General features: G+C 53.3%; 2 protein-coding genes across 2 annotated transcripts; both read left to right on the top strand.

Annotated features, from left to right (window-relative positions):
- Positions 1–1,772: 1,772 nt before the first annotated feature.
- Positions 1,773–3,846, top strand: UCRPA7_545 (putative family protein; the record flags this gene model as incomplete). The annotated part of the gene is made up of 6 exons (XM_007913140.1): positions 1,773–1,871; positions 1,934–2,174; positions 2,230–2,399; positions 2,452–3,024; positions 3,103–3,412; positions 3,497–3,846. The coding sequence occupies 6 exons, from the start codon at positions 1,773–1,775 to the stop codon at positions 3,844–3,846; spliced, it is 1,743 nt and encodes a 580-aa protein (XP_007911331.1).
- Positions 3,847–11,259: 7,413 nt separating this feature from the next.
- UCRPA7_544 (putative fungal specific transcription factor protein) lies at positions 11,260–13,116 on the top strand (the record flags this gene model as incomplete). The annotated part of the gene is made up of 1 exon (XM_007913139.1): positions 11,260–13,116. The coding sequence occupies one exon, from the start codon at positions 11,260–11,262 to the stop codon at positions 13,114–13,116; it is 1,857 nt and encodes a 618-aa protein (XP_007911330.1).
- Positions 13,117–14,944: the final 1,828 nt, after the last annotated feature.

Below are 14,944 nucleotides of genomic sequence, written 5' to 3'. Positions count from 1 at the left end.
CAATTGTAGCACGTCTGGTGTGGATTATAGGCTGGGACCCGACAGCGAGATTATAGATGATTGGAACCTGACCCAAGGTTACTGGCAAAGGTGTCATATTGCTGCGATGCAAGCCCGTTGGAGAGAAGCGGACCGCCAGGACGCTGAGCGACTGTTGTCATTCATTAGTCATGGTTTTGCATGTAACATAGCCATCCCTGTTTACATACCTCTTGGTCGCCCTGGTGGAACGGTTAGACCTCCAGCTACGCCTCCTGCCTGGCTCACTTTCACATTCGAGCTCAGCCCGACACCTGAGAAAGGCATGGCATTTGTAGCGGTATTATGTTGAGGTGGTTGCAAAGGCTGTCGCATGCGGCCCGATCCATGGTTTGATGCCGGAGTGCCAGCGACAAGACCGGGAACTGTCGACAAGCCCAGTCCGGCCACGCCTATCCTTTGACGATGTGTTGAAGGTGTTGCCGGGAGTTGATCTTCCTGAGTCAGCTACCCTCTCCTTCAAGGGACGAGCTAGCACACTCACTGTCATCAAAAGTTGGCTGTGAGAGACCACTGTTGACCGCACGGTGTTCAGGATTATTCAAATATCGGCCGCTTCCGTACGACATGCCCGGATGTTGCCCATCCTGCCACTGATTGGTAGTATCTCCAATACCCGGCCCGGCTGCCGCTGCCGCCGCTGCTTGAATCGTAGAGTCAACAGCTTCAGACGCCGCGTCCTGCATCTGGCCAAGCATGGCTTTACGTTTCAGCTTGTCGTACAACTCCTGGGTTTGAAGGAGTTTTCGATTCTTCTCCTTATAGGCCTGCCCTAATTCCTCGTTCTTTCGTAATAAGCTGTCCTGGTCCAGCGTCAAACCTCAATCCATGTTAGTATATGAATATTGTTTGATCTCTTGGCGAACCGTACTGGAGACCTTGTTTTGCAAATTTGTGAGCTCCGAGTTAGCCTCTGCGATGACTTTGTCGAGATGGACGCTTAACGTCGAGTATTTGTTGGTGATATTCTTGCACAGATAGTTTTGATATACTCTGAACAATTATTAGCACAGAATCTAAGCCAACCTTCTGGGACTGTATCGCTGTGTCCAAGGTGAACGAACATTTCCTGTGTCATCTGATAGGCCCAGAAACTCAACGCTCGACCTGCGCATTCCATGATCACGTTCGGACTTAATCCGCTGAGTACACTGATTTTGTAATCCTCAGTCGGATTCAGGTTCGAAATGACAGCGTCATCAGGTCGAGAGAGCGATCCTCTACATGCCGGACACACGCGATGTTGCTCCGGCAGATTTGAAGCAAGACCGGACTTGTTGGCACAGTCTAGACAGAATATGTGACTTCATCATGTTAGACATCAAGAGAGATAGATTCGCAAAATCTGCGGAAGCGAAAAGTTGGTGCCATCTTTACTTACCAGCAGGTTGTGACTAGCGCGCGATCCCCAAGTTCAGCCCGACACTTCAGAGTGTTGCATCTCAGGGGCTGTTCCATGCTTGCACCAGAAGTCTACGTCTCACCCGCCGGACGTATTGCGTATTGCTACACACAGAACCGAATGGAGAATGAAGAGCTGCATCCCATAGGATCCTTGAATTGAACATTTTTTTTTTTGTATCTTTCTATTTTTCTCAAGACTTTCTTCGCGTACCTACCCTTCCTGAACTTCTTGAAGATAAAGGGGGAAGGTGCATTCCAGCTAGAGCCGTAAGCCACACCGCTCTACATCTTGCTGCAGTTGACGTAACGGCCCCCAATTGCCCCGCCAAATGTGGCTCAAGCAGGCACCACTCCTAAGCTTACCAAGCCTGTGTCTCAACTTCCTCAACGTCTTAACGTCGGCGAGATCGTCAGGCACTTCTCTTGTGGTAGGTAGGAAGCTATCTAGGACGCAGCGATACAGAAAACCATTCAAGGTCTCTTTTTATAGACTGTCGCGAAGACTATCAAGCATGCGCAGTTACGAGATACGCTCAAGATGACGGAGATTGTGATGACCCAAACGCCGCCAATTCTCCATGGGCCCTCTGAGAAGGAGAGGAAATATGATCGCCAACTTAGACTGTGGGCTGCTAGCGGTCAAGCTGCCCTCGAGTCTGCGAACATTCTATTGCTGAACTCTGGCGCGGGAACTGTTGGCGTCGAGACTCTCAAGAACCTGGTGCTACCTGGTACAGCTTCCTTCGAAGCGACGAGGGCTAGAGCTAATGCTAACTCGCAATGCAGGTATTGGGCGCTTCACCATTGCTGATGCCGCAAAGGTTGCGGAGGCTGACCTCGGGGTCAATTTCTTCTTGGACGAAGATAGTCTAGGGAAGTCTAGGGCACAGAGCTGTACAGAACTACTCTTGGAACTGAATCCAGAAGTGCAAGGCGACTGGTTCCCGAAGAATGAGGTAAGCTCATGTAGCACCCATCAAGCGGCTCTTCTAACGTATTATGTCGCAGGAGCCTCTCAAACTTGACAAGCTGCTCGAACACTCGCCGACGTTCACCACAATCCTGTACACGTGCCCGATCCATCCCGACGACTTGAAGCTCGTAGAGGGTTATGCCCAGGAGCATAAGACCCCAGTGATTGCGGTTCATTCCGCAGGTCTATACTCATATTTCCGCATTAGCCTGCCAGGGGCGTTTCCCATCGTCGACACACATCCCGACGTAACCGCCACTACGGATCTACGGCTTCTTGCACCTTGGCCTGAGCTGCTAGACTTCTCCAAAGGCATGACAGAGAATATCGAGAGCCTAAGCGACCACGATCATGGCCACTTACCTTATGTCGTCATATTACTACACTATCTTGACCAATGGAAGGAGACCCACAACGGCGCGTATCCATCGACATACAAGGAAAAGGCAGAGTTCCGTAAGATGGTGGCGGATGCTACAAGACGAAGTAATGCTGAGGGTGGCGAGGAGAACTTTGACGAGGCAGTAGCTGCCGTGATGGTGACGGTAACTCCACCTTCGCTGCCGTCTGGCCTGAAGGAAGTATTCGAGTATGGGCACAGTGGCCAGGTTCGTTTTGCGTTCCCCTCTCATTTCGCCTGGCCAGGCGAGATGATCAGGATGGCTCATGACTTACAATCTGTCTAGGTTAAGCAGAAAACAGGGTTCTGGCTTATCGCCGATGCCGTTGAGCAGTTCTACCAGAGACACAAATGCCTGCCCTTGACTGGCAGCATCCCGGATATGAAGGCACAGTCAAGCGTCTATATCCAGCTCCAGAACATCTACAAAGCCAAAGCTCGACGGGATGTAGCCGAAGTGCTAGAAATAGTACAGGGCTTCCCAGATGGTCGAAACATAGATCCTGGAGAGGTGGAGCTCTTCTGCAAGAACGCTGCGTTCGTTAAACTGATTAATGCGGGAGGAGCAAAGGCTGATCGTCTGGCCACAGTCTTTGGTAGGTCATCTGCCCTCTCCGCCTCTAAGCGAGGAGTTTTGATAGAGCAGAATGGAAATCTGATATATTAACATTTTGCCACAGAGGAGGAGACAGCAAAGGACGCGTTTGCGGAGGAGGCGATGTTGCCTCTGTCGCTCGTCCCCATCTACCTAGCCCTCTTTGCAACCTCCCACGTGCCGGCGGCCTCGGCTGAGGAGATCCTCACAACCGTGAAGAACCTTCTGCCCGGTTCTGCCGACAATGAGCGGCTAGCGCAGGCTGCCCAGGAGGTTGCTCGAGCCGGCGGCGGCGAGCTGCACAACATTTCCGCCCTAACGGGCGGAATGGTGGCCCAGGAAATGATCAAGATCATTACGAAGCAGTACATTCCTATCGATAATACCTGCATATTTGACGGCATCGGTAGCCGAAGTCAGGTACTCCGGCTATGAAAAGCCCGCCGGTGCCGTCTGATGGACCCTCGAGGCCACCATCATTTGTGAAGGCTAGACAAGGTGGAGAGCAATTTTATCCGCTCCTGGCACCGTGACATTATGGCTGGGGGGAATTCGGCACTCGCCTTACAGATCCGATCAATGAGGGCCTATGCTGGGAAAGTTGGAGAAAGTGGAGGAGAGGAAAGTTGGAGGAGCAAGGACAGGCACACACCAGCACAGACTGGACTGCAGCACTTTCGGATGTCTGTGGGGTCTTTGACCCTTCAGGGCAGCCCTCTCAGAGGGCCTCGTTGATGGGTATGTATCGGTGGCAGCTCTCGCAGTCTCCGGAGCGCGAGAGGTCATCTGGCCTGGACGGAGATCTCATCGGACCGCAGGGCCCTGGCAGCTAGAGTGCAACCCCGTGGCTGCAATTGCAGGCATCCGTCAGGAATGGTGAGCCGAAATAGCAGAAGAAAGAAGACGGAGAAGAGACTAGCAGAAACTACCTACTCTTGCTGCAACAAGCTATTTCCCTTCCAAGGTGACAGGTCCTGGCCTGATTTCGTGGCGTCCACTCGGAGGCCGTCGACGACGGAACGGGCAAGTGATGCACATGCTAAGGGGGTGAGATCTTGCGTGCGTGCGTGCGTACATGTGTCAATGTCAAAGGATGATGCTGCCAGCCGCTACCTGCGTGCGTGCCCAGAAATCAACAGTCGCGGCTTGACGACGTATATGTCAGGAAACAGAGAGACAGCAGCATGAACCCACTGATTGCGAGGCGGGCCCCCAGCAGTCTATAGACTAGGTATAGGGGACGACCCTAAGGCGGTTCGGCGGATCTCCCGGCGCCATCGGCCAGCCCCCTGTGGCTTCTTTGTATTTGAGATACGTGAGTATTGCGCAAGTCAGCGCTCAGAGGCTTATCGTGGGCCCTGATTTTACGGCGTTGGTCGTGGATGATGGGTAGGTAGTTGGCAGTGATGGTGAAACATGCAATATGTGTTGTCCTGCGAAACAGGTTGGACTTCCCCCCCCCCCAATGGGCGCTGCACCGGGAGTGATAGAGACAAAGCCGAAAAGCTGGAGAGGATGACAAGGTCGAGGGGCTTCGGGGAGAAGCCGGACAGAGGGCACAGCGAGAGCGAAAGAGAGCGAGAGAGAGAGAGGCGGAAGTGTAAGACAGACAGTAGCAGGTCAGTGTCAGTCAGTTCATGGGCCATCCTTCCACCACATCCCCGGGGATCAGACTGGGAGCACCTCACTAGCTAAGGTCCAGGTCATGGCCCGCTATCCTGACTTCGAAGTAAGTGAACGACATGGCGCCGCGCGGGATGGCCCACGATAGGGTCGGTAAAGAGCTGGGTAGTCAGGTAGGAACAATGGAAGAAGAGGGAGTGTGGTTGAGCTAAAGTTCGGTACCTAGCTTGCAGGGATGTCATCGACATCCACTCCAATCCACATGCCTACATACATAACATGTATCGAACTTACAAGGGCAGTACCTAGTCCAGTGAGGTGGTCGTCCAAGTCAGGGTAACCCGAGACGTGCAAGTTTTTCCATTTCCTGAAGAGTTAATCCGGTTGGGCCGCACGATGTGGCCCGGCCAATCCAATACATGGCATGCTTAATTGGAAGCGCGCCGCCGGATGGTCGCAACAGATTAAACACCACAAGACTTGGACGGAAGTGACCTGAGGGCCACTTCGTTAAGTGAAGCACGATATGGTCAGGTGCTCTCGGCCTGTTAAGTTTGGACTGATTTAGAACACACATAGCAGACTGAAAAGGCTTGACATTTGAGATAACCTGTTTCAATGCGAGGACCTTGGAAAAGCGGAATGGGCCGCTGGACTGGATGACGGTTAGCTGTAGAATGTCTCGACCGGAAGCCCGTAGTAACCCGTTTCGAGGCGGCCTCGGGTGTGGGACGGTGCAGTATCAAACGTCTGACAGATCCTCTTGTCAATTTGTCGCAGGGCCACATGAACAGGTGGACAGCATCCCTTAAGCTAAGCATGTGGAGTGGCAGGACTGGACAAATTAAAGAGGGAGCGGCAGGACCAGCAATAGCAATATACACGTCCATGGAGTCCCGATGCCCATTTTTGCCCTTTTCCGATTCGCCCGTTGCTGAGCATCGGTAGGTTCGGTCATCCTCGAACACGCCAGGAAGCAAAGGACCAGAATATAGAGCGCGCTAACTATGATGCGCCATCCAAATCACGAAACTCGGCGGGCGAGGCAATCTCAAGCCGGACATGAGGGCACGTGTTTGGAGGTCATTCCCGTTCGTGCCAGACTTTCGAGAACGTAGGATACACGATCAAAGCATTTTGGCTGCTGCTGACTACCCACCACCTCGATACCTCATTAATTAATATGGGCAGGCCACTTTAAAAGACACCTGGATCGATAAAGCACGCGGGTATGTGTGAGCCTCTCGCTGGTCAGCGAGCCTGCGTAGTTTGCAATTGTGCTCGTGCCGATTTATGGGCGTCGCTGAGGGTGTGAACTGCCCATTTAACTAATTAGTGAGTGAGGGAGTTCATTCGTCATGTGCGACGGCGAGCCGAGGGATGGCACTGTGTCTTTTCCGGGGTTAATATTATCAGATGTCGATATGGCCAGGGCCGGTGTTACTACGAGGCTGGGGTGTTGATGGGGTTTTTGGAGAAGAGCCAGCGAGCCAGCACACAGCTTTTCCACCTGTAAGCCACGGCTGCCACCACATTTCGCCATTGAACAGGGCCGTGAACCGTGGGCCGGCAGACGAGATGTCGGTTACAGCCTCTTGGCGCTTACCCATGTTCTGTGCCACAGCATGTTCCACTACGGATAGAGGCATATCAGCAGAGGGAGAAGCAGCCCAACTCTACCTGTCAAAGTGGCTGCCGTATCTCATAACGCCGGCAGCTGGGCGGTAGGAACCGAGCCTGCCGGCGCGGCCAGAATTCTTATCGCTTGATTTCTCTTGATTTCTGTCTCGGCGCAACGGCGGTTCCCCAGCTTCTCAGTAAGGAGCTCAGGAACCCCCCAAGCCGGGTGATTCTCTGGGGGAGGCTTGATAACCCCGCAAAAGGAGCAGTAGGCTAGTGGGTGGTTCTGCAGCGGTTGAACAAAGATCAGCGCTGCTCTCCACAGAGTCAACTTAAATTCTGGCAACCACCAGGCATAGTCAGGGTCGAGATCGCGTGGTGCGCAAGCAGCCGCCGAATTGGGTAGAAGTCATTCATGAGCCCCTTCTATTTCTTCCATCGCTCTGTTCCTCCAAACAGGTAACAGAAGGGACATGTCAGTATATGCAAGTAGGCTCGCTTGGCCGTCGTTCCAGAGCACTTGCATAACTAACAAGGTTGGGTGAGGGTGCCAAATTGTGGGGAAGACGGCCAGCCATCGCGACTGGCTCGATGGGGGTACTTGGGGAAGTACAATACCTCCCACCTTGTCGTCCACCTCTCCATATGCTGCCCGCTGGCTGGACAGGAACACTCACTCTATTGGGCAGTGGCCTCGCATGCGCCCAACGTTTCTGGCGTTGCGAGAGCCAAGCCGCTACCGTTTTTAGACCGATGACGATGCATGAATCTGGCCTCGTGAGACAGAAAAAGGAGTGTGGGGTTCAGCACCTGAGACCAAACTCCCCAAACTCACCTCGATGAGGAGACAGCGCCGGCACACGGGGCGGTGGACGATGGCCCTGGATGCTACCGCTACTCGACATGAGGCGAAGATCGTCGAAAGGCTGCGTGAAGCCATCCAAGTGGAGAACGGGAACCGTGAGAAGTGACTAATCGCGCGAATTCTACTACGGCGTATCAATGTTGGCCGGCGGTGATGCCCTGGACAAGCCGTCCGGTGGGAGATGTAGCCATGTGGGATGTAGAGGATCGGCACTCAGTGTAATCCGCTAAAGTTCGTGAAGAAGCCGCTACATGGAAGGTCCACAGGTGACTTCTCTGTCAAGACATTTTTTTCAAAAAGCGCTAGAAGGTATCAGGGTTTGGAAGAAGCCATGAACTGGTTAGAACAGGAACAAGAGTCTTCTGGCTGTTGCTGCGGTGAGTTGATGGATCGCTGAAACGGTTCATGAACCGGCACGGCCTACACGCGGCTTTAGGCGTATTAGAGATATCCTGCGCACCTGGGCATGAAGCCACTGACGAGCGGATTAGATATTAAGTAGGTCATGGGGAATGCCCGTCCTGCCATGCCGTTGAGTGAATATGCTGGGAGACCAGGGGAAAGTGGTGTAGGATCCGTAGCAAAGTTGTATATCGACGGTGGCGGATCTCGTAAAGCTGTGTGATTTGAAAGGAGGGATGTGCTGTCGGTAGTGATGCAGGACGACGTTCATCACATCATTGAGAAGGTGAGCAGCGGGAGCCATGTGCGGTACTGCAGCTGGCGGGAAAGGTCCAGCTCATTCAGAGAAACGACATCATACGAACGCGGCCATCCGGGTGGCTGTCATGTATGAGTCTGGCCGCCACTGTGGTTATTGCTGTTGCAATACTGACGATGATCAGAGGAGGAGCAGCGTTACGGTGCGATGGCCAAGGGTAGCATTGGCCGGCTCGCCTCTCCTAGAGTCCTGAAGAGCCTGGCATTGCCATGTGTCCATCGTGCTTTCCGTGGCCGTCGATTGGCTCAGGGATATATTGTGCCTGCCCCTTTGACTTTAAAGAAAGAAAGGCCCTGTTAGTCTAGAGCGAAGGCGGGCAGGAACGACCCTTTGAGTGACCTCTGACTTGAGCAGAACCCCAGACAGCCCCGCAACTTCCCACCCTCGATCCCGGCAGCCCTGACCAGAGAGGCAACGGGAAGGGAGGGGATCGAGCAGATCACCAAGGTTTAAAGGGGGGAACTTCATAACGGGGGTTATCGTTATGTGGTTATCAGGAAAGGAAAGGTAGGTACGTTGTGGTGGGGTGGAGATGGAACTCTTTTGTCGATAACGTGCAGGTCAGACTAAACTAGAGTGTGCGCGGTAAAATTGACGGTGCCGAGGGGAGGGAGGAAGGAAGTGAAGAGACTGGAGAAGGAGGGAGCCGAAAAACCTGAGTGAAGTAGAGGCAGGAACGAACCACCATTCCTTCCAAGTTGTAGCTGCCCTTCTCAACGAGTGATAAGTCAAGTTCCACTCAATAGTCATACCGTTCCGTGCCGGTCCGTTATCCAGACTCAAAAGTTGAACAGAATCTACCTAATCCAAGGCATCACGCCGTTTCGTGATCTTATCCTCATGTCTGTCTTCCACGACTCTCGCTCTGTGAATCTCTCAGGTCTCAGGGCAGTCATTCGATTTCTTTCCCGAAGAGGCAAAGCTGCTGGAAGAGTGAGCGCATCATTGCCCGTTCGAGTCAAGACTCGATCTCGCTCTACCTGCCGAAAGACCAGGCTCTGTCCGTTGTTGCATATCTCGGCTCCAGACTTTGAAGGTTGAAGGCACGCTGCTGGAATACCTGGACCTGCACTCCGATACATGCCCAGTACCTACGTGTGTCCTCACTGCTCACGGCCCTGTTAAGAGACCTCGTGCTGTCATGCATGTCAACTTGCCTACAATACCCAAGTAGGCAAACTAGGTACCTACATGCTGTGTCTTGCGTGCTGTACCTGTTCTCGGCGCATGCTGGGTGCTGGGCCCTTGCGCTGAAACAGCGCCACCGAAATCTCAACGTTCAGTAGCTGAGGTTTCTAGGTAAGCCAGACGCACTAACTAAGAGACATGGGACTAAGAGTGAACAGAGCATAGCGCCCTTCCTCTTCCCCTTCCCCCCCTCGACCCCTCAACTTCTGGTCCTTTTACGGCATCCCCATTCCCAACTTCGACCGACTTGGACCGACTTAAACATAACACCACCATCTCGTAGTCTGGTTACGGCCCTGCGCGCTAGCGGCCATGATTTTTCTGGGGCGTGCTCTGATATTAATTTGTGTCTTCAGGTACTGAGGTACGGTGGTTCGGTTTCTCCTGAGCAGGTGATATACCCCAAACTGTGCCTGGGTGCCTGCGTGGACCCTGGCCCCTGTCCCGCTCTTCACTTGCTCGGTCGTCCTCGTGGCTCGCCTTGTCCAGCGTCCGTCCGTCACTCAGTCAGTCAATCAGATACATCATCCATCATCCATCGACACACACACACACACATAAGCAAACACACACGGCATTGACTTACCACACGCCCTACATCCGCCATCACCTATACCTATCTTAACTAACTACGTACTATTCACTTTACATTGCCTTGCCTCCTACTTTACCTCAACCACACTTTCGTCCCCTTCATCATACGCCCCAGCTATAGCGCGCTCCACTATCTCCATGCCCATGCCCATGCCCATGCCCATGCAGCCATCACCACCACTACCAGCCGTGCTGTCTAGAGACTGAAGAGAGTAAGGTACCTGCCTCCCTTAGGTCGAGAAGGTATACCTCCTTCATCATTGTGCGGTGCGGATCTGGCTCGTCTGTCAAGCTTCTCCACAGCTGGGGCATGCCCCCTTGTCATATCCTTCTTTCTTCTCAAATCCCTCTCCCCACACTCTCGCGATGGCCCATCTCCAACTGCATGTAATGTAGATATATAAGTCTGCATCCTCATCCGCTTCATTCCTCCCACTCCATAGTGGTCTCGGCCAAACCCTTTCATATCATACACTGCATTACACCTTCTTCGACTGCCCTCCCGCCCATCTATCTATCTTTATCCATCAGGTTACCCCAGATCGATCATCTCGCCACTTCCCCACGCCAACCCATTCATGTATATATGACGCCCCAGACCATCTGCGCAGCATCTGTCTGACCATCTTGCTGCGGCTCTTCAGTCTTCGTTTCTTTGATACCCCCGTTGGCTCTTCACTTTGGGCCTTCAATTTCACAACAGGCAACTATTCTTCGGTCAATATGGCACCAACCATCCCCGTTCCCACCCAAGGTGGTATGTTCCACACCTTCCAGGGAGTCACTCCCAGAAAGCCAACTACGGACAACTCGGAGAGCGCCAAAGCCAGTGGCAACGGCACAGCAAAGCGGATTACCACTCCTCATGCCTGTGCTGAGTGCAAACGGCGCAAGATGTGAGTATTAGAACACAGCACATATCTCTGGAGCGTCTTTCCTGACTGGTTCCATGATAGTCGATGCGATGGCCAGCAGCCCTGTGGCCAATGCCTCTCAAGCCGGGCTCCAAAGAGGTGTTTCTACGACAAGCATCGCCAAAGAGTGATTCCTTCTCGGAAGTATGTAACAATTACCAAAATCACATATGCTACTTACTAACAGGAACAGAACCCTTGAGGCTCTTTCTCAATCACTGGAGGAGTGCCGCTCTATCCTCAAGAGATTGTATCCGAGTCAGGAAGTATCAGCTCTTCTGCCATTGTCAAGGCAGGAGCTCTTGAGCCTACTTGACCGCCCCATGATTGACACATCTGTGGGCGCTTTGCCATCCCCACCTCTCAATACTTCACCAATCAGCCCCGACCTCGAGTCACCATTGTGCCCAACAACAGGGGAGAGCCTTTCCAGCCTTGAGCAGATCCCAACCAGAGACACAGAATGGGATGAGGAGCGCAGAGGGCGAGACCCAATTCCAGTCGAGGCTGACGACGTCAATGCTCTATCGCTATCAGTGGACCGCCAAGCCTCCTACCTGGGAGCGTCATCTATCAAGGCAGCGCTCATGGTTATGCTCAAGGTTCAGCCTCAACTCCGCAACGCGCTCGCAGCTCCTCTCAACAGTGTAGAAGTACCACACCAGTTCCCTGCCATCAGGCAGAAGACGACAGCTCAGAAAGATCCTCAGCGTGTTCCCTGGTCGTGGAAGGGCCAGACCTTGATTGATGCCTATTTCAAACGCATCCATGTCTTCGTTCCAATGCTTGATGAGACCACCTTCCGAGCTGACTACCTCGAGGGTCAACGGTTTGATGCTCCCTGGCTAGCTCTTCTCAACATGGTGTTCGCGATGGGCAGCATTGTAGCTATGAAATCTGACGACTACAACCACATCAACTACTATAACCGCGCCATGGAGTATCTACCCATGGATGCCTTTGGCAGCAGCCACATTGAGACTGTCCAGGCACTGGCGCTCATTGGCGGCTACTATCTACACTACATCAACCGGCCAAACATGGCCAATGCAGTTCTCGGTGCCGCCATCAGAATGGCAAGCGCTCTTGGACTCCACAGAGAAAGTTTGGCTCAAGGTGGTAGCGATCTTATTGCTGCCGAGACTCGTAGACGAACCTGGTGGAGCTTGTTCTGCCTCGATACTTGGGCAACTACAACGATGGGCCGTCCATCATTTGGCCGCTGGGGACCCGCTATCAATATTCGGGCGCCAGAATTCGGCATCAACGCAGCGCGAGACTCCTCTCAACATGCTGGCATCTTGCCTCTTATTGAAAACATCAAGTTTTGCAAGATTGCCACTCAAATTCAAGACATGCTCGCAATCTCGCCTCTTCTCCGTACAGAGGATCGCTGCAATCTGGATGGTCAGTTGCTCAACTGGTACAGCAATCTACCCTGGCTTCTGCGCACCACAGACCCTTGTGCCGAGCCTCTCTATATTGGTCGCTGCATTATGAAGTGGCGCTACCAGAATCTACGCATGTTGCTGCATAGGCCAGTGCTTCTAAGCCTTGCCAGCGCTGGTGCCCAACACGCAGCTGAGATTGATATCGCAGCCATTGAGACTTGCCGTGAACTAGCCAAGCAGACAATCGAGGACATTGCGCGCGAATGGACTCGCAACCAAATGTCCGGCTGGAACGCAGTCTGGTTCCTCTACCAAGCAGCTATGGTACCCCTCGTCTCCATTTTCTGGCAGTGGAACAGCCCCCGCGTGGCGGACTGGCACAAGCAATTGGAAACGGTTCTCGAGCTTCTTGAGGCGATGGAGGACTGGTCTCTGGCGGCACGGCGCAGCCGGGAGGTTGTGTGGCGCATGTATGAGGCTAGCCGCACAATGATGCACCAGCGCTCCGAGAGCCCTAGCTCCCTTCAAGCAGCCCTGAGCCAAGATCTACTCCTCGGCTCGCCCGATATGCACATGTCCCCCATTGGACTAGAGCCTGAAGGTCTGCCCATGATGGGCATGCTAGACCAGCATGGCCTCTGGGACCTGGACGGCATGTACTGGACAGGGGCGGAGGAAGTTGACTTCGCCCCGTACGCAGTTCATGAGGGTATGATCCACATGGACTACAGCATGATGGCGGCAAATCACGCGGCATCTTTGGATGGAGGCTACGGCTTCGTTCACTAAATGGGGCTGAAGGTGAAATGTGCCTGTTGCTATTTCCGACGCAAGGGAACTAACGGGAACTACGGGTTTCAGGGGATCAAAGTGTGGAGTCGGGGTGGGTGGCATACATGCCGAACTTGACGAATGATGTTTTACATGCAGAGTCTTTTCATGACTCGGGGGCAACTACTGGAGGCTGGTGTGTCTTTTGCTGTTCTATACCACTGAGAAGAATATGTCTATATGGTGTCTTCACTCACAAAAAGGAGGTCTTTGTATATGGGAAGAAAGAAGGGTTACGTTTACGACAATGGATGAATGGATGAACATTCGGCCGGCCGACAGGCTGGAAGAAAGCAATGAGAGGGAGGCGAATATTGGAATATACTTACTTACTCGATCAACCCACCAAAATAGGTATTCAGATATATCCGAAATGAGTAACGGGGAAAATGCTACGTATGAAAAGTCTCTGGAAAACCGGCCCCCAATATGTGAACAGCTGCAGTCTCTGTGACCTGCCCTCCAATGAAAAGCGAAGGAGAGGCACGTCTCCTGCTTTCTGTACGCAATCCGGCTGCAGGTCCCGTCTGGAATAACCGGGGAAAGTACCTCAGCATGGCAGTTCCTTGAAGGGAGCCCAGGAAATGGCATGGCATTGCTCCCATCAGCCAGCCATAGACGACGGCCCGTATACACTTTACGGGGAGAAGTGCGAATCCGCTCATAGTGGTGGAGCTACACGAGACAGACAGCCAGACATGCAGACGACATGTAGACATGCAGACAGAAATACACGGCGGCTACAAGAGGACTAGGGAGCGGCATCACCTTTCATCCGTTTCATCTCGCTGTGGGGAGGTAATCGAGCCTAGTGGCGAGGTGTGCGTAGTTAGCCCGCCCCCGTCATCAGCGTCCGGTCATCGACGGGCTGTCTTGAAGATATTGCGGTCTCTCTCCTTCGCCTCCCTCTAATTACTCTGGGGGGCGTTAGTGGAGCCGAGGTAGTAGGGAGGTGCTTAAGTGCTAGCCCTGCGTGTGTGGCTTAGTACATGATGTGTCTGGGGGAAGGGGAGGCGGATGTGTACAGATAGGTAGACTGACAGGCAGATCTGCATATGGGTCAGGCGACGCCTCTGGATTTTGCTAGTAGGACCGTTTTGATGAGAGGGGAGGGCCTTCTTTTTGGTCGGGCCGGATCAAAGTTTGCACCTCCGGGGAAGGGCCAGGGCAGGAAAAGGGAGTGGAAGCGTGATTTTTCCGGCGTGGGTTTCTGGCCTTGATACACCCTCCACCCCAGGTCATGAAAGGAGCATTCACTAAAGTAGACCTGCAGCAACATGTGTAAGTGTGTGTGGGGAGAGACATAGAGACAACGGAAAAAAAGTAGGTGTGGCTGTCTGGGGTGATCGTCTTGGAGATCCATCCTCCGCAAATTGTTTGCGATGTCTATCATGACGACTGGCCGGCGAGGGAGCACTCGAGACTAGTCGTTATGGCATGGTGGGTAGCAGCAGGTCAGGCTGGCTAAAGAAACATGGCATATAGAGCGGACGACGTCTCAGCAAGGTCTGTCGATCAGGGACTCTCTGCTTCGACTACACCCATTCACATCGGCGGAGGCCCGATCGGCGAGGGGAAAGACAGCGTGGCCGAGTATGCTTGAATTGCTAGCGTGTGGCTCTCTGCACCTAGTGGTGTAAGTGTGTCTCTACCCCAGCTGGGGGCCAGGAGACGGAGGCGGACGAGGAGGAAGTGGTGGTGGAGATGGTGCCGATGGTGGTTCCTGACCAGCTGGACCAGCCATACACAGGCCCGCGGCGGAGCCCGGTGATGTCTTGAAAAAGTT

This window comes from Phaeoacremonium minimum, assembly GCF_000392275.1.
Source record: "Phaeoacremonium minimum UCRPA7 unplaced genomic scaffold PA7_03_scaffold_39, whole genome shotgun sequence".
Classification (NCBI taxonomy): Eukaryota; Fungi; Ascomycota; class Sordariomycetes; order Togniniales; family Togniniaceae; genus Phaeoacremonium; species Phaeoacremonium minimum.
This window is presented reverse-complemented; position numbering and strand designations above follow the sequence as displayed.